Below are 12,900 nucleotides of genomic sequence, written 5' to 3'. Positions count from 1 at the left end.
AATGTGCTAAAAAAGTAAGACTCTATATCTTAGCCACTTCAGCTACTCTCGGTGGTAATCCAGGAAGAAAACTCTGTTTAAAACTGAACTACTAAAATAGAATTATCAAGCTCAAAAGCAAATACTTCTCCTCAAAAATTGTACCTCATACTAACCTTCAGTGTAAGATTTGCTGTATGTTTGACTGGTGTACTTACTTATAGTAACAGATATCTGTCCCAACACGAGTCCAAGATGGTCGAGAATTTAATGCTTCTTGAACAGAATACATGAGGGGCTGCATACCTTAAATAAAAAATACATCTCACTTTAACACTTAACATCAACCATCAAGATCTTAGCAGTAATGGACAACATCAACACTTACATGAAAGTCTCTGAACTATCTATACTCATTAACTTGCCATCATGGAGTATATTTTCATGAAGGTCTGAGTATTGTACACTCTTTCAACCAGGGGACAGAAGATTCTTCCCTATCTCCCCCTCATCATGTCCAAATTTTCAGAAAATAACAAATTAAAGAATAAAAATAATCAGATCTACAGAAGACCAAAAAAAAAAATGTTTAAATGAAAGATGTAGTTAGCATGAATGGTAATCTACAAGAAGTCTTGGGTCCTCCTACAGCCAACTCACCATTACGAAAAGGATTCAAAGATAATATAAAATGGATATTAACACCCATTCAGCTGGATAGCTGCGAAAAAAACTGATCTCTAAGGACAATTTTTTTCTAAACCAGTAACTCTTTAAAACATATATTTTTGGAGACTATACTTACATCGAATACTTAATATTTAGTTGGAGCAGAAAATAATACCTACTAATTGAACATTGTTTACTAGTTAAATTAGCCAAATATGTTCAAATTAGCCAAATATATTCAGTGATTCAGTCAGTGTACTTAAAAAAAACAAAAGTAACCATCAGGTAAGTATATGCAAAAATGAATTCAGACCTAAACTGACGAAGATTAGTAAATATTTAAAAGCATCTTATTACCAGTGAAACTACCTGATATTCTTGGATTTTATCAATGTGAATTGTACAATTATGAGAAAAAAAAAAAGAGTATGCTGTTACTCTTGTCCTAAGAGTTTGAGGTTGAGGCGGGAGAGGCAAGCTTCTCTTCCTCCTTCCTAAAGAACAAATTTCAGAAAATCCAGCAAGAAAAAAACAAAACAAAACAAACTTCACAAAATAAATGTTTTTAAGCTGAATGACACACACACCCCACCCGCTTCCCAACAAGTGGAAAATAGGCATATTCAGTAAGTCCGTACTTTCGGATGAGGTACATGCAGCAAACACTACTCGCAGGAGACTGCAAGGGTCACCTACAAAGGTCAGCATTTCAAAGGAGACTTACTTTCCTTCTCACATAATGTGCCTCTCTTCCCACCAATAAGACAAAACTATTTGAGAATGTCTCCACTCACTTTCACGTCTGAAAATACACCTCTATTCAGAAAGCAATTAATGACAGCTGACATTCTTCTTGCACATACATGCATCAACAGGCTTCGATGCTGTCCCCCTGACAACGGCCTTAGAACAAATTTTAGCTGCTGCCACCAGTAAATTTCTTCTGCTTTGGCCTGACTTACAACAACATATCATTTAAAAACTGGCAGCCAGTGTTATAAGACATTTTTCTTCTTTTTAACTGAAACTTGTCAAAACATTCTCTAGTAATACTATTAAAAAAAGAATCTGATCTGACAATATGAATATATTACTGATCCTGAGGCAAAGGGAAGGAAACAGCTGAGCTGTTTATCACAGATATTTTTCTACATATTTCTTCTCAAAGTATGGGAAATGTATCTTACCGTAGTTAAATTGACTGTTTGACTTTTCACAGTTAATGATGTTAAACCGGTAACTGATGCCAGTTTTCATTCCACTGACTTCAAAGTAAAACCATTGATGATAATGATTGCTATTTATATCCGAGTTCAGAATTAGATCATACTCGTTTCTAAAGATAAACAAAAACAAATCAATGAGTCTTTTAAAAGCAGAAATAAAGGCCTTATGTGTGAAAAGAAGAGCTGAATTATCTTACTTTCTGATCTGAATAACTTTGCGCAGGTTTCCAGATTCAAATTTGGAATTAAACTTCAAAACATCTGCTTCCTCTGGTACTGAACAGCTATGAGTAGAAAAAGGGACCAAAATGAAAAAAACAAACTTAACTAGAACAAACTCATTAAGTCTATTTTAGCCCTCACTTGGTAATTCAGAAATTATTTTGAAACTTCCTCTAAATACAGCCTGGACAGAAGAAACAGTTACATCAGATGAAACTTTCATTGAAGTCTGTCAAAATAGTACTGCTTTAAGTATTGTAACACAAATCGTATCACAGAGGAAGCAGAACAGACTTAGAAAACGCGCTGAGTGTTTTTTTCAGAAGGGTAAAAACTTACCTGGAATTATCAAGGTCATATACAACTCTGTCTATAATGTCATTTTGATGAATCAGTCTTTCAATATCTTGAGAGATTTTTGTCCTAAAATAAAAAGCAGAGTTCCCATTTAAAATGTTGCATACTGTTTTCAATCACAAAAGAGGAACTACCTCATACAAGAACATTGACATGAAGACACTGGGACAGATTTTCAGAGAGATCTCAGCCTCAACCCCACTTATGTGCACAAGCTGTAAGTGTACTTAAGTTTGAACACCTGCATTCACAGCTGACTGAGTCCAACATTTTTATGTGAGGGAACTGAGTTTTCATGCACGCAACCCACTGGGTTTTATCTTATGGAAAAAAATGCAACATTTCATACTTTATACTAGAAGCAGGAATTACTCAAACATTACTTATGTTAATACTTAAATCCAGGACAGCACTTGGTAACATTAGTAACTTACACGAGTCCTACCATAACTAAAATTAAAGAGTTTTAGAAAGTAGGCCGTGCAGTGAGCGTGTTAGTGCACTAGCTTTTCACCTCTGGAGATCTAGGTTCATTTATCGACTAGGTAACAAATAAGAATGAATTTGGTGATGTCAGCCAAATGCCAGGTGAATGTTTATCCAGATCATAAAACCATTGCACAACTGGCAGTATCTAGGTCCTGGTTGGGAAAAGTAAGAAATTGCTGCAGTTCAAGAATGAAATATAGTAGCAGAGCTGTGTTGAAAAGCTTGCACAGCACCTGCAATAAGAAGAAAAGGAAGCAGATTAACAATGAAAATAGAGGAACAGAGTGGCAAAGTACGTTCAGGCTGGAAATTCTCCATTTAATTAAAATAAATATTGTTAACAAATGAGTAAAAGAAGGTAAGTGCACAACTCTAGTGCCTTGTATTAAATCAAAACTAACTGGAAGAGAAAACAAGTCACGACTCCAATGTACTGACAGAATTGAAAAGACGCTGACACACCAGAATCTATCTGATCAGGTTCAGCTCAGGGCAAAACTACAGATTTTTGATCTTGCACTTGATCTTACACAACTCCTTAGATCTCAGTATGCCTCAGGTCTAAAGGGTCATAAAACTTCCTGTCATCACAGGAGTTTTGCCAAGAGAAAATCCATTAACGAATATGAGGCATTCAAATACCAGAGCAATAACCAATGTAGACAAAAAGAAAGAAGAAATAGTTTCAAGATGCACACAAAAAGGAAAGGTAGCACCAGACATTTTCAGGTTCCAAAATAAAAAAAAAAAGGCGGGGGGGGAGGGGGTGGAGAAAAGAGAATCTATTTTAAGATAATTAAAGGAAAAAAATACAAAACCAACACTGTTGATGTGCAGCTCTCTGCTTACAGATTAGTCCTTTGTAGATCCTGATTTACCTCATGATCACTTCTAAGTGTCAGATGATCAGAAAATACTTAAAGTGACTAGAAAATACGAAAGCGTGCAGCAAAAAAAAAAGCAACCTAAATTTTTAAGGAAAGGAAAAAAATAGGAATTTAAACTCAAATATACAGGGTATTGAACTATATAATAATTCCTTCCCTAAAAGGTAGAATGATAGAAGCCACTTCAGTTATTCTCAATTACAACAGTAATTCAGTGAAACATTTGGAGAAAATTACATGTTACTAAATGTAAACAAAAAACCAAAACCACTCCAAAGCATGAACTCAAAAGCACTGCATCTCTGAGCATATTGCTAGACTAAATCTCCTCCCAAAATTCCACACATTTGTCTAATAACAGTAAAAAGAAAAAAATAAAACCTAACTCCCCACCTCGGCTTCCCCCTAACTTTTTCTTAAATTGTAATTTGGATGGATGGATGAAGGGAATCATTTGTTTTTTAAAAAAGACTTAGCTGATAAGCAGCAACTACTAACATTAAGGAGAGCATAAATCCCACTGAATGCCAAAAATGTGTGGACAGAGCCTTAGAAGACTTAAAAGCTTCTCCATGTCCCCCTACCAAACTAATTTTCACCACCTACCTGTAAACTATAAATTTCTAAAAAGATTAAGCCCTCTTTGAACAGGTTTCCTTTTCAGAAATTTGTTACATTGCAGTAACAAGACTGAGTCATTCGTAGAAAACTGAATTCTTAGAACAGTGTGCCTTTAAAAGGTGATGCAGGATTTTTGATCGAAGTTTAGCAGTATTACCTGATATTTCATTATTGTTTCACACAAGACCCAAAAAAGTTACTTTCAACATAGAAAAGACAGCAAAAATAAAACATTTAAAAGTTACACTTAAATATACTCTAGAATTACCTTCGTAGTTTAGAAATCAGCTTTATGTATAGCCACACAAGTACTGTTTGTTGGTTAAAAGTCAGAGTTAATAAAGTGCTTTATATACACAAGAATAATGAGCATTGGAATTACAAATTTTATCTGACTTCACTGAATCTTACTCAGAATTAATTCAGAATTACTAAGTACTACAAAAACATACACGAAGATTTGCAAGATTTTTTTTAAAATGCAGTTCTTAGGTGATTTCTGTCTCAAGACTATCTCTCTTCTGATTCAGCTGAATGTATTTAAGAAATAAGCTTATAGGCAAGATTCTTCTTCAACACTGAATGGTGCTTTCTAGTAACAGTATATTCAATACGTCACCAGTGTTTCAACACTTGATCATTTCAGTAGAGAGAACACTTTTTTACAAAACTGGTGAAACAGCCAAAGGATTTTTAATTATACCATGTAAAGACACTTAATCTCTTTATCATTTTAATAACTAAATGTAAACATGAAGAATCTCATCAAACTGGTTGAAGTACGAAGCTGAAAGCATTTAGTCTAATAATTAAGCTAGTGGTAAATATTATACCTACTATTATGCGTTCTGCTAACAAATTCATTTGTCTTTATAAGTAACTTACTATCCGTATGAGTCAGCTCGTCATACCACCTCTGCAAATTATTCTTAAAAGTCACATCACCCTTCCTCATCTTCCAATATGTCACAGTGAAGAAACAAATGCGTGTGTTGATGTACTGCTTTTGTTAGTTTGTTTTATTTTTCATTCTGTGTTTATTGTGCATCATTCTGCAGGACCTAACACACACTGAATCCTCAGCATTTGTTACCTCTAAATTCCGTTATACTGCAAACACTAAAACAAACACTTAAGTGTATTAAATTTTTTTCATTTTTCACACTACATTTTCCTGAAAGACAGCTTTGTTAGAACAGCAATGAGAAGAGCTGAAGTACCTTTAAACCACTAACTGTCCAATCTTTGCTAAGACCTGAAGAGAGCATTCAGGTTGGTGGGTTTTGTGTGTTGTTTTTTGTTGTTGTTGTTTTCTTTTTCTTTTTTTTTTTTCTTTTTGTGTGTGTATTTATTGTTGTTGTTGTGGTTGGGGTTTTTTGACTTGGGTTGGGCTTTTTGTTTGTTTTTCTGTTTGTTTGGTTTTTGGTTTTTTTTCCAAACTACAGAATTGAGATGGGAGATGGTGGGAAGGCAGAAAGGGAAACTATAAATTAAACAGTATTTAGAAGCTGAATTACAGAATTAGCAATTACAGAATCAGATTGTGTTCTTGTTTATGGCTCTGCATCGATCAATTCCGACTCACCTACCTTCAAACTGCTTCAAACTATTCAATGAAATAGTTTTAGACACCAAAGTAAATATTGTCTATGTGCCTGTTAATCTCATCCTAAAGATTGTTTCTCAAGGGAACAAAAACAACAACAAAAAAGGAGTATGGTAACTCACCTCTGCACTCCATATGGCCTTTCCAGAATAGGCTCCTTAAATGGGGGTGGAATATGGCCAAAATAATCTGGATAGGCCACTTCTGAATATTCAGGAATAGACTTTGTGTTTTTTACCATTTCAATATAAAGATCACAGTCATGAACTGGTGACACATCAGAAACCTCAAGCATAACTTGTTCCCCAGGTGAACTAGATCTGGAATCCTCCTCCTCTGAATCCACTCCGGCACAGCAGAGTTTTCCCAGCTGGACAGATGATCCTTCAAAGAGGCTACTTCCACAAGGCGAAACATGTTCACAAGGTTTACTACAAGCAATTGTGGTAAGGCTAGCTTTGCTTTCCTTCTTTATCACAAAACTTGTACCATAGTACTGATCATTTTTCACATTGTTCTGCAGACTGATTCTGTCCAACCCTTTCACAATTTCTTGGCTTAGACACTGGCATGACGGAAGCAGGTTTCTTTCATCGTTTTGCTGATGTAAACTACTGTCTTTGATACTGTCTTTCTTTGGTAGTTCCAGAAAGGCTGGCCTTCTATTGTATTCCTCTGTCAATAAAGGATTGCTCTCCTTCAAAGCAACTCCTTTCATTGACTGCTTTGCTTCAGTAGGGTGCTCCTCTCCTGCGGTAGGAACAACAATAGGCCCACTCATATTTGCATCAGGTACAAAAGGCTTTGGTTCCTTGGAAACTAAGTCACATTCCTTAAAAAAATAAAAGAGAAAAAATAATAAGCTTTATTTGAAAAAGTAATAAACCGTTCCTAAAGTTTCATTCATATTAGAAACCTTTCTCTTTCATTTTTTCTGAGGTATGTTTTGCAAAAATCCAAAATAAGTGTAATTTAAAAAACACCAGTTATTATGTTTTAAACTTATATAAATCTAGCAATAAAGTTTCAGCTTTTCCAAGAAAAAGGTGTCAAAGCAGTAAACAAGTAGATCATCAATAACAAATTATCATGTAATTCCCCAGCTATTTTAACCAACTATTTAAAGAACTGCACAGCATTTAAGGAAATATCTAATGCAATGAATCTTTGTCAAAAGTCTTGTGTCCTTTCTTACCATTTTGCTTTCTGCAGTGCACAATAAACACAGAATCACAGAATTGTTTAGGTTGGAAAATATCTTTATGATCATTGAGTCCAGCCATTAACCTCACACTACAAGGTGCACCTCTAAACCACGTCACATCTTTTAAACACCTCCACAGATGGTGACTCCATCACTGCCCTGGGCAGCCTGTTCCAATGCCTGACAATGACTTTGGTGAAGAGATTTCTCCTAATATCCAAACTAAACATTCCCGGCAAAATTTGGGGCCATTTCCTCTCACCCTGTCACTTGCTACTTGGGAGAAGAGACCAACACCCTCCATGCTACAACCTCCTTTCAGGCACCTGCAGACAGCAACAAGGTCTCCTCTCAGCCTCCTTTTCTTCAGGCTAAATAGCCCCAGTTCCCTCAGCTGCTCCTCATCAGACTTGTGCTTCAGACCTCTCACCAGCTTCAGTGCCATTCTCTAAACTCTCTCCAGCACCTCAAAGTCTTTCTTTTAGTGAGGGGCCCAAAACTGAACACAGGATTTGTGGTGCGGCCTCATCAGCAGGGAGACGATCACTTCCCTAGTCCTGCTGGCCACACTAGTTCCAATACAAGCTGGGGTGCTGTTGATTTTCTTGACCATCTGGGCACACTGCTGGCTCATTTTCAGCTACCTGTTGACCAACATCCCCATGTCCTCCTCTGCCAGGCAGCTTTCCAGCCACTCTTTGCCCAGCCTGTAGCGCTGCCTGGGTTTGTTGTGACACAAGTGCAGGACCTGGCACTTGGCCTTGTTGAACCTCATAAAACTGGCCTCAGTCCTTCAATCCAGTCTGTCCAGATCCCTCCGTATGGCCTTCCTATCCTCCAGCAGATCAACACTCCCACCCAACTTGGTGTCGCCTGCAAGCTTACTGAAGGTGCACTCAGTCCCCTCATCCAGATCATTGATAAAGAGATTAAACAGAACTGGCCCTAATACTGAGCCCTGGGAAACACTACTTGTGACCAGTAGCCAACTGAATTTAACTCCATTCCCCACAACTCTTTGATCCCGGCCATCCAGCCAGTTTTTTAGCCAGAGAAGAGTGCACTCATCCAGGCCATGAGCTGCCAGTTTCTCTAGGAGAATGCTGTGGGACACAGTGTCATAGGCTTTACTGAAGTCTAGGTAGGCAATATCCACAGCCTTTCCCATATCCACTAAGCGGGTCTCCTTGTCATAGAAGGAGATCAGGTTGGTCAAGCAGACATCAGAAAACAACTTTCCTTTATATCTTCACACAGTCCCCTTCTCTGATTAAAGGAACCCATAACATTTAACTAAACAGCTCACTATATAGCACTCTCATATGTAGCTCTAGAACTGCAGACTCTCACTTTTTGGCTAGAGGAACTACCCACTCAAAAAAGATTGTCAAAGTGTATTCCAGAGTTAACCCATCATGATGATGAATGCCCTGGGAATTATATACTTACCTGAAAGTTTTCTGAAAGTTCTGGGAAAAACTGCTCATACATTTTCAGTTCCTCTATGGGTCTTCCCAATTCCTGTCTAGGTTTCAGTTTATCAATATCAGTCTCAATATCATCATTCTGAAAGAGCACCAGAACAAATTAATTTTCCATCCAGAATAAATGAACTTCTGCAATAATTACATTCACCTTTTACTTCTGACATGATGATGCTTTAAAAGCTGAATATCACTATTTGAAAATTACCTAAACTGCATCTTTCACCATGAAGGTTTAAGCAGCTCAGTTTCATCAGCATGCCAATGCCTCCATTTCACCAGAAATATTAAAAACATCTCCATTTTCTTCCTTTCATCCAAGTGTATGATGCACAGACATCAGACATCAGACTGCATTTCACATATGTCTTTGCATAATCCAACTACTGCAACCTGGAACATGGAGATTTCATCTGACTGCAATGACAAAGGAATAACTGTTTCTATGGAAGATACTCCCCTCATCCGGGCTCATGAGAGCCTTGAATAATATTTATCTTTCCAGTCCAGGGACAGGCAATTCAGTTCACTCCTGAATATATGTAACATAAAAATACAGAATACGGCAGTCCTGACCAAATGTCCTTTCATGTCCTGACTGGCAGCTGGAGTGCAGAACAAGACCTTCTCAAAGTGATACAACCATGAAAGGTCTTATCTGTACCTCTACAGTTTGCTGAACTTCAAAGCTACCTTACTGAAACACTGACCTAGTCCAGAGTAATGGAAAATGTCAGAGTAGTTCCTACATACTGAGCAGCTTAGGTGGGAATAGCAAGCTGAGAGAAACACACATCGGCAACAGAACACTGCTAAAAGAGTATGCTGTTCTGTTCCACCATACTCCAGACACACCACGTGTGAAGCAAACAGATTTTGATAAAACTCTTGCAGAAACCTGAATAATAAAGGCTGATATTTTCAAGAAGTATCCACCTTCCTTAAGTTTAATTAGTTCTTTTTTTGGTTTTAGAAATTGCCCTGAAAACCTCCTCAAGGTCCTTCTAACACTTGAAACATATGGCTGCATACATGACTCAAGCAATTTAAATAAAATAAAAAACTGTTATGCCTGAGTTTTGTGTATTAGTTTTTTCTCATACCAACCTTAAAATGTTGGTCCTTGTCATCATCATTTTCGGTTTCAATTTCTGATTCTGTTTCAGCATCGTCGTTATCATCACTTTCATCTACTACATCATCCACTATGGTACAAAAAAGTTGTGTAAGGCAGATTATATATTTTCTGCAATACATATCCTCAAAAAATTTTTCCGTATCCTGGGTTTATTTTCTTTTTTAGTTACCACATGAGAAAACTGTGTAAACCAACTAGTAAACGTTAATTGCTATTACCAGATCTACAAAACAAAGTGCTTGTTTGACAATACGGCAGACTCAATTTATTACATTTCCACTCAGTCTTAAGTCAAAACAAAGATTTCTGCTTTAAACAAAAGAAAGACAAAAAAACACCAAATACCTCCCGCTGCCCCCAAAAAGACACAAACAAACAAACAAAAACATCAGCAAGACAGATGGACATTAAAAATACTTCAAAATGTGAATGTGCCAAGAACATCTCACCATGGCTTGAGGTCCACAAAAAACAAGATGACTAATACATTTTCCCAAAGTAATAATGACTGTGTAAAAAAAAACAAACCCAAACCCTCAAGTCTCAGCAGCATTTAGTCATATGAGCTATTGGCCCAGTATCAAAGAAGAGTGGGACAGAGTACCCTCTCCACCTTTTTTGGCTTGCTTAAACGGGGCCTAACAATAAAAAAAAAAAAAAAAAAAAAAAAGGAGGAAAAAAAAAAAAATCAATCTGAAACATGTCACTGGAGATTCAACCTGTTAGGAAAATACTCAAGAGTGGTCACTGCAACTGCCTAGCATAGACAGGTTGGGAACTTGAGATTATCTCCAACGCATAAAGCAAGATGTTATTTTTCAGACATGTGGAACTATTTAGATACTAACAATTAATTTCTACTAGAGTTAGAGACACAGTACACCGAAGGATCTAGGACTTCCTCCTTTTTCAACAAAGAAAAACAAGAGGAAGCAAACTGTTACACGTGACTAATGAGAACTGGGCTATCTCCCTAATATGTGGAAGTGGGCATTAATTGGTTATTCTGACACAGGTTCTGCTCATTAGTGAAAAATTTTATCTTTTTCTGGGTATCTCATGTAGTCTGAGTGTCAAGGTTTTTGTTATGTGTTCTGAAAGAGCATTTTCCATGCAGGAAATTTGCTGATATTCACTTACGGATTACTCAAAATACTGTAATAAGTAGATGTTTAATTTCTGTGGATTTTGGAACACACTTCTGAATCTATTTTCTATTTTGAAGAAAAAATGAACTCTAAACACCTGCAACTTGCATCTGACCCATATGAACTCCAATCAGACAGCGGTCTTCTTCATACTAAGCTCACATTTTGTTTCAGGAGATACTGCGAATAAGATGATATTATAGAGTCTGACTTTGCCTCTTCATTTTAGAGTCACTTTCTAACAGCAACTTCAACAGTTGCTTACCCAGGTACCAAGCTGTTTCACCGTATCTGCAAATGCATTAACCATTAATTACCCAAAAAAAAAGAAAGGTGTTCACAATAGGATGAATTTATTTTCTACAAAGCACCATAAAAATGCTTTGCAGACAAGTGCTGCCTGAGAGACCATGACAGTCCAAGAAGACAGCTCTACTTTTCTCACCATGCAAATGAAGGAATAACCACAACAATTTTAAAAAAACAATGCTTAAAATGGCACATGTTAATCTGAATTCACTACATCCAGTTTACCAAAGTGACACAGAAATCAAGGAATATACGCTCCTGTAAAACAGGATGTACCTATATTACATTTCACATAGGAGAACATATACGGTGAGTTAAAAAGAGAGACCACTAAAGTTTGTAGACTAACATGTACAGTCTGTGCTCTACACTTCAGAGTTTGAGAAACACCATGTTTTCGTTCCCTTTTTATATTTCATACCTTGGAAACATAACTACATATGTGTAGACATAATTTTCATCAGTTAAAATCTATCATTAGAAATTAGTGCTCCACACTAACAGTCACAGACCCTGTGCTAGCTAAAAAGAGTCTCAGAATCCAAGTTTTAGTGGAGAACACAAAAAATTGCTATTAATTTCACCTGACATAAAGCAATGTTAGACATACTCAAAGACAAAACATTACAAAATTACCATACCGTCAGGAGGCAAATTGTACAGCTGAGCTACAGGACCACTGGTAGGAATAACCGGGAGTTGGAAATGGAAAGCACTTTTAATCGTTGGTAAAGGAAGACGATTTTTAGGAAAACATTTTCTCATTATTAGGCTGGATGTGTTGACAAGGGGATCAAGAGTTCTTACTGCAAGGCACTCCTATTAACAGGAAAATAATTAAGACAACAGAAAAGTATCTCTCAAACTAATAAACAAATCTTTTACAGATTTCTAAAATTCGCTAACAGCAAAGTATTTTGTTTACAATAAATTTTGCTAGTATCTCCTTTGAAGACCTGAAGAATTTACACCAACTCAAATTCACTTTTTTAAAAAACCCAAGCTTCTAAATAAAAACACTCCCCTTCAGTTTTTCTAAATTATGTTCAACAGTCCCTCCCAGAAATAGTCACAGCAAAATAAGAGCAAATGTGAATTTAATTCTGTATTCTTTCATTCTGCTTTAGTCAAGTACAGAAAATAATCCTTACCCCCATAATCAGGAACGACCATTAATATCACAAAATAACAAATTTGAGGTCAGGATGTGTTTTTAAAGCCAAAGAGGCAAAAACAACAAAAACAAAACTGAGATAAACTTACTTGTGAAGTGTTGTAAAGAATTTTCATCCCATTGGCATCAATGAATGCTTTTCTTCCCAGTTTGATACTTGTAACACTTTTAATGCACTGTAAAACTCCTTTACGTATCAGCATGTATCTGTGTCGACTATCATGACGGTGCCAATCAATATAAATCGTTAAAAGCACCTGCACATATCCTTTGTCTACTGCTCTCCTGGCATTTGTTTCTTTATAAAAAAAGTGAGGAAAGAAAATTAAAAATTGCCAACAGACTTCACTACTGTTTTCAAATAAATGTTAAAATTATTATTTTTAC

The 12,900-nt window shown here is 36.5% G+C and overlaps 1 protein-coding gene across 11 annotated transcripts in view; it reads right to left on the bottom strand.

Annotated features, from left to right (window-relative positions):
* AGTPBP1 (ATP/GTP binding carboxypeptidase 1) overlaps positions 1–12,900 on the bottom strand; it is a 77,629-nt gene that overhangs the window by 31,189 nt on the left and 33,540 nt on the right. For all 11 annotated transcript variants that reach the window (XR_010468952.1, XR_010468953.1, XM_065045842.1 and 8 more), the window contains 9 exons: positions 12,603–12,811; positions 11,981–12,158; positions 9,852–9,949; positions 8,710–8,826; positions 6,179–6,888; positions 2,436–2,519; positions 2,072–2,158; positions 1,836–1,984; positions 198–285 (listed from right to left, as the gene is read on the bottom strand). Coding sequence is in view for 9 of the 11 variants with exons in the window: in XM_065045842.1 (XP_064901914.1) it covers positions 198–285; positions 1,836–1,984; positions 2,072–2,158; positions 2,436–2,519; positions 6,179–6,888; positions 8,710–8,826; positions 9,852–9,949; positions 11,981–12,158; positions 12,603–12,811 (1,720 nt within the window). In the remaining 2 variants the exon portion in view is untranslated. The remainder of the gene's footprint in view (positions 1–197; positions 286–1,835; positions 1,985–2,071; positions 2,159–2,435; positions 2,520–6,178; positions 6,889–8,709; positions 8,827–9,851; positions 9,950–11,980; positions 12,159–12,602; positions 12,812–12,900) is intronic.

Source organism: Columba livia, chromosome Z (genome assembly GCF_036013475.1).
Source record: "Columba livia isolate bColLiv1 breed racing homer chromosome Z, bColLiv1.pat.W.v2, whole genome shotgun sequence".
Lineage (NCBI taxonomy): Eukaryota > Metazoa > Chordata > Aves > Columbiformes > Columbidae > Columba > Columba livia.
Note: the sequence above shows the minus strand (reverse complement) of the source record. Positions and strands in the feature narration are given on the sequence as shown.